We start from the raw sequence: 7094 nt of genomic DNA on the forward strand, positions 1-7094 counted from the left end.
GCTGACATTGAGCTGTTGACATATCATAAAAACGATAAATCCAGACCTGGCCAAAAGAGCAAGTAAAGTGTGAACACAAAGCAAGTGACTCGTGGAATTGTTCAGAAACAAGAACTTCTGCGTCAAAAGTTTCCATTTGTCTGAATTGCATTATTGAGTGCAGACAAATATGAATTTAAGCCACATTCTAGTGACACTACACCACTATTGGCATTCAAATTGATGTTAGATCATTAGCTAGACTAGTCATCATGAGAGAATTAGGGCTCTGAATAAAATTCATAATAATAACTTTGACTGATTGTCCATTTTTGGAAAATTTCCTTTGGCTTCACAATAAAACTAACAAAACCATATACATACTCCAACACCCACACTTACACCCACACCCACAACCACACACACACACATACCCACACACAGACAGTCAAGACATGTCAAGACATGATTTACTAGTCCAACCATAGAATATAAGATAATAAAGGAATACAAGAAGAGAAGAGACAAGAAGATACTAATAAGCATTTAGTTAAAAATAAATACATTGTTGTTTAAAACAGGCGACATCTACTCTATCTATCTATCTATCTATCTATCTATCTATCTATCTATCTATCTATCTATCTATCTATCTATTTGTTTTTTGTTTGTTACATTTTACTTACATAGTTAGGTAGTTGGTTAGTTAGTTAGTTAGTTAGTTAGTTAGTTAAAAGATTTAACCTATGCAGGTCAGACCTGTGTCTACTGGATGTGACACTAAGTTATACTAATCACACTGTTAACATGGCAGATCTTTAAAAAAAAATAAACCAATTAGACATTAAATTAATTGCAGAATAACTGCAGAAAAAAAAGAGTCAACTTGGCTTTTCTTTATTCCTAGTATTTCATTGTATTCATATTTATTTATTCATTTATTCATCATTCTCTGGAGAAAGACTTAAAGATTCAGTCGCTTCTTGATGATAATATAAAAACCACAAATTAATTTCCTCTTTGACTCTTTGTAGAAGAGGACAGTGACACTTTCATGTAATTTATTCATGCGTTTATTTCAATTTATAAGTTTAAGTACCTTACAAATGTGGAAAGTATCACATTAGTTATGCGTTAAGAGGCTTCTAATTTTGTAGCTGTTGTCTTTTTGTAAAGTGTTTGTTTGTGTGAGAAAAACACATATCCCTCGTCAATGAAATGTTAATTAAGGAGGAACAATTAACTCTATATAACGCTATAAAACTCTGGAGAGGACGTTGTTCTGTATCTGCCAGTAAAGCTACAAACTGGTGTGTGTGTGTGTGTGTGTGTGTGTGTGCGTGCGTGCACTTTAGCAGGTGCATGGTCCCCATAGCTTCTGATTAATTGATTGTTTGCTGTAGTTGCAGGTGTTAAATTCCATCTAGCAGAGGCAGATGTCCTTAGGAACCCCTGACTGCCCACACCACATGACATACAGAGAGATAGAGAAAGAGTGGAAAAGCTTCAGTGAGAAAAGTGGTGAGCTTCAGACATAACACCATACACGCTGCATACTATACTGATATCACCAGCTCCAAAGTTAATATACTGGTGCAAAAACCTTATAAGACAGAACAGAGAAAAATCTTTGTCAGAGCTGTTGACAGTGTTCAGTGTGTACCAGTGAGTAGCTTTGTCATTATTTACACAAGCCTTTCCATTTGATTCATCCATCCACCAGCCTGTGACAGAGAATTTAGGTCTGTTTATCGCACTGCCATTTAATGATGTCCTCAGTGTGACTCCGAATGTCATTAAGCCTCACATTAGCTGGAAGCAATATTGGGCTTGTGAAGCAGAAAGTTTAATTGTCTCGCTCCTTTATGTGTCCAGCTTTAAACAATGTGTCACTGTCTAGGCGTGGAAGAAAAGCTGGCTGCTACAGAGGGAGCGATGGTCGATGGCAGAGGCTAACAGATTTCTATAGGTAATCCAAGGTGTAGGTGAGCCGGAGGCTGTTATTTCAGGCCGTTTGATTTACTGACCCTCTCTGCCGTGGACATTTGTTTCCATCGCACGCCTGCTTTCATCTGACTTCGTCAATAAACGTGATTGATTGCCCAATCCCGCCACAAGCCCCTGCAGCAGGTATTGCCATTTTCTGAAAGATCATGGAGGAATAAAAAAAAAGAGGAGATCATTTGCAAGAGAAGATCACTAATTCTCCATGAAATCATCATTAAAACAGCCCTTTACAAAAACATCGTCTGGAACATAGCTGCTCTCTTTCAGGTCCAGTACTCAAGGTCTTTATTTTGATTTAATTTTCCCAGGGTCACATCCTCTGGCTATGTCTAATATTGTTTTTGTTTCGTCTCTTTGAAAAGCTATGACTTATAAAATGCCTGAAAAACTCTGTCTCAATAATGACTATAAGACATGAAAAGCAATGGATTCTATTCAGGGCTCTAGACGAAAGACCTTGTCTTTCAATATGCCGATGTAAAGACTCAGACATGTTTGTAGGAGGTTTATATCTCTTTCCAACATGAGACTTTTGATGTTTTCATAAATCTCAAAAACTTTGCTCCAAAAAACAATCCAATGAAAACAATCCAATGATAAGACAGAGTGAAACATGACTAATATTATATAAGAGACCATACTGAAAACATGCCTTTTTTTTTGGCTAATTTCCAGGAAGCTTGTAAACAGTCAGTTATGTATGAAGCTCATTATCGGATCAGTTCGTCCTATAACCAGAGTTCTGATATGATGTGTAAATGCAAAATGAACTTTTTCACTTTAGTCCTAAACTGAAAAGATCGAACTGAAAGGCAACACTCTGTCCAGGACGTTGCTGTAGGAGGGAGAAAGGTGGGTAGTGCTGATGACAGTGAACACTGACGGTGAATATAAAAGAAAAATTCTCTTGAAGAGGACTCGATGATGCCTCCGCCTACTTTCTGTTTTAACTTTCCCCAACACCTGGAAGAACAAAAGAGGGCCTTTGATCATGGGAAATCCTGCCTGATCACAGCTACGCTGGCACATTATGGGTGAGGTGAGGGTGGGAGTGGTGGGGTTCAGAAACCCAGATGCTCAGAAGCGAGTGACTGAGGAAAAGAAACATGGAGGGAAGAACAAAAGAGAGAAAGATACAGACAGACCGGTACCTGTGAATCATTCTGGAAGTCACAGAGGTAAAAAGCGAGCGGATATTCATCTGTAATCCTGTTCTCCATCCAGTTTAATCAAGCAAGCAAACACATAGAGAGCGCACAGGGAGAGGGGCCATGCACCCTATGTCTCTTTGCTTTCGAAGGAAAACAGAGGCTATTCCTTGAGAAATAAACACCAAACAAAAGCTCGCCCCAGTCAGGCCACGACGTGCCTCTCCATTTCTCACCTGTCTGATCACATTCACCTGTGCTGATGCTCACCTGCACACACACACACACACACACTTCCTGAATGACAAAGACAGAAGAGCAACGATGAAGAAAAAGCTATTACCTCCCAACACACCCACACGCTCACTTGCGCACGTATAAAGCTCAAAAGAGCCAGAAGCTGTTCAACTCGCTTCTGCCTTTGCATTTGTCTTTGCTCTACTTGTCGATAGCTGAGTGTCACCTACTGTAGCTCGAAGGACAGGATGACCAGATGCATTTTTGGCTCCACATCTCAATAATATAGTCTCTGTGAATATGCAGAATGAAAAAGCTAGTCTGGAGCTAGTTCATTCACGTTCAGAGAGTGAGAATTCGAAGCTTATCCTGGAAGCAGTGGACATAAGGCAGGAAAACTCAACACTGCAGGATACTTTGCACACAATCATAGCTGTGAGTTATAAAAACGATATGCACATAAATCTAAATGTGTACAAAGCACATTAAAGCCTTTAAAATGTGCATAATTATGTAAAAGGGTTCATATCTCTGAATATTAATGAGTCTATAATTTCATATTCACCAAGATAATGCATATTAGCAGCAGCTCCGCATTGTGCGTTCTTGCTGTATAAAACCACAGAAGGTGAAAATTCACACCTTCATTTCACAAATGTGAATATGTCAATATTATATAAAAATACAATGAATTAATTGTATTTAAATATAATGGTACTGTACCCAGTCGATACGAGGCTGGAGATAGAAACTTAGATCTAAGCTATTCTCTAGTCCTAGAATGAGGGAGGGAAGGCGCTTGTGCTTGCCACATGCTCTCCATAAGCGCGACGCTCATCAGCACCTGGCTGCAGTTCTCAGCTCTGCCTGTCTAGACCTGAGTTTTATAACAGAGAAAGGAAAGACCGTCCGAACAGGTGGCATCAATAATGGATGTATGAATGTCAACTGGGGCTGGCTGACTGCTGCCACATGGTGCTGCACTGAGGTTATATAGTAAATGTGTGGTCATTGTTTGAATAGGTGTTTGAAATTTAACTTAATTCTTATTTGCCACTCTTATGGAGCTTAATTTTAACTCATGCAGATAGTGAGATGTAGCTGGACTATGATATGTTTAAGGCCTTTAACGTCCTTCCTTTTTTGGAGACTCATAACATTTAGTGGAAACCATTTTTAAATATATGAAATGTAAACTATGAGTTTCATGAAGTACTGCTAAAAATCAGCATACAAATTGTCCAAGGCTGCAAAATTCTTATTGTCTGTAAAAGGCTCATTCTGGTGCTAACGACATGTGAATGTTGCGGTGGGAAAGCCGGGCTTCAACGGGGCTCGGGTAGCTGCTCTCACTCGCCGGAGCAGACAGGCTGATTTACTGGCAGAGAGAAGGATCTGGGAGATCAATACGTCGCTCTACACAGACAACTCATTAAAACTGCTGCCTTGAGGAATGTGCTTAATTATCTGTGATTATTAATGGACCCCCTTCTCTAACTGAGCATCAACACACAGCTCCAGGTACTAATCTGAAAATATGCAGCGTCACATACATGCATGTGTGCACGTACCTCTCTATCTAAATCTCCCTCTCACTCTAGCAAACATGAGTCACTCTTTATGCACGGCAGAGTGTGTCCCGAGCACACAGATGCCTGACGGAGCCTTGAGCCGAGATGTTTGGTGTGTAAACAGTTTGTGACAGCAGGGTCATATTTACACTCATTTGAAGGATATGACAGATGAGGCTGATTACATACATGCATTTCGAGCGCACTGACTAATCATCACAGCTCACTGTAAAAATCTCAGTCAGTGATACTGGACGGTAAATACATCAGATACGGACTAGTTTTTGTTTTCTTAAACCTGATTGGTAGAATAAAATTTGGGAATAAAAGGTCGCACAAACAATCTGCTTGGCTTTCACATATTTCTTCTGTTTCAGCATTTCTACCTTTACTTCACTTCTACTACTAAAAGCACAGACATTTAGGGATGGATTGTAGATTTAATCGACAGTGAGGAAAAATTTTTTTATCTTTAACGTCAAAGACACTCAGAGTTGTGACGTGACCACGCCCATTTCCAACAACACCGCCTGTGACCACGCCCCTTTATACGTGGTTTGCGTGGCTAGTTCCCTGACAAGAACACCTTCAACATGAACACTAAAGTCTCATTTTACCCAAATACAGGACGTCTCTGAAAGCCTGGTCTTTTTTTATAAGGGCAAGGAGTTCATGAGGTCACGTTTTTTTGATGGTAATGTAAAACACAAGACATTATATTGTGGAGAGAATCCACAGTAATCCTCATTAAGCAGCTATTAATGCTGGCTTGCTGTAGTTTGTTGTCATTTTGTGCTTACTCTGTGGAAAAAAACAAACAAAAAAAAAAACAGGTCGTACGGCTGGTTAAAGAAAGAAAGAAATAAATAAAGAAAGAAAGAAATACAGCTGATGCTACTACGACCCCAAGTGATGGAAATACCATAACCGAGAGGAACTAGTTTCTGTTTTAAGCGTCAGTGTAACTCTGGTGTGTGTGGGGGGTTTGGGGGGCTGGATGGGATGCGCATCATTTCTGCAATTGTGTTGAGCATCAATTGACTCAACACTCTAAAAAAAAAAAAAACCCAGAACAAGAAAAGAACAAACGGGGTTGAGTCGAACATGAAACCAGATTCAATTAGCTGTAGACAATTCATGCATTTGTCTGCGGCATGTTAATGAGATGTGAAACGTGTCGTTCACTTAAAGCCTCCATACCTCCATACAGCCCCTGAGGTCACGTCATCAACCCGAAGCATTCAAATACGCAAAAGTTTCCCTGAGCCTGAAATATCAATATGCGCTGACTAGGAACACAAGCCTTAGGTCAAAGACAAGGCAAACGCTGAGAATGGATGAGTTTTCAGCTTGGCTTATAAGGGGACACTGTGGTGTTAAATGTATTAGGATCATCTCAATACGTCATGAAGGATGAAGCAAACAAGGAATTAGATAATTATACGGACATGTAGATGCGCGCGCGGGTGTGTGTGTGTATGCATGTGCGCGCGTGCGTGCGCATGGCATTCCTGTACCGTTCCCCAACACGGAGCGATGCTGAGCCAGCTTCCTCAAGACAGTAACAGTAATTACACCAAGCCGCTGCTGGGTGGAGAGAAGTTGGAGTCGCGTTTACCTTTCAGCAGGATCCCGCAGATGCCGTACAGGGCGAAGAGCATGTGCTGATTGAGATGCATGATGTTCGCGTTCTAAATCGACGCGCTTTGGTTCCTTCGTTGCTCCGTGCGCGCGTATCCAGGTGTGCGTCACGAGCGATCCCGGCTCCTTAGAGCAACTTCGCAGTCCCACCACGTCGTTCGTCTGGTAACGGGAAAGAAGCGAGAGGAGCGATGCTCTGGCTCGCAGCGCTGTGCGTGTGCGTGTGTGTGTGAGTGAGTGAGTGAGTGTGCAAGTGTGCGGCTCTGTGCCTCTCTCGGAGCTGCCTAAACCACGCCCACGCTGCTTGACAGACCGAAGACGCTGACCAATCAGGCGGCGTGGAATGATCACACGCGCGACTTGCTACAAGCGCGTGCAGAATATATTCCAACGTGCTCTTACAGATAACAGATAAAAATGAGCTGTAATAGATAAATGATTTACCGGATTACAGACAGATGATTCAGTGTGTACGTGGCTCGAGATGTTTCTGGTCATCTCTCCTCTCTCT

General features: G+C 41.2%; 1 protein-coding gene across 3 annotated transcripts in view; it reads right to left on the reverse strand.

Moving 5' to 3' along the window:
* Positions 1-6841, reverse strand: part of cadm2a (cell adhesion molecule 2a) — a 336792-nt gene extending 329951 nt beyond the window's left edge. For all 3 annotated transcript variants that reach the window (XM_060896234.1, XM_060896235.1, XM_060896233.1), the window contains exon 1: positions 6561-6841. In XM_060896234.1, coding sequence (XP_060752217.1) covers positions 6561-6621 — 61 coding nt within the window. In that variant the 5' untranslated portion in view covers positions 6622-6841. The remainder of the gene's footprint in view (positions 1-6560) is intronic.
* Between the last annotated feature and the right edge of the window lie 253 nt (positions 6842-7094).

Source organism: Tachysurus vachellii, chromosome 20 (genome assembly GCF_030014155.1).
Source record: "Tachysurus vachellii isolate PV-2020 chromosome 20, HZAU_Pvac_v1, whole genome shotgun sequence".
Lineage (NCBI taxonomy): Eukaryota > Metazoa > Chordata > Actinopteri > Siluriformes > Bagridae > Tachysurus > Tachysurus vachellii.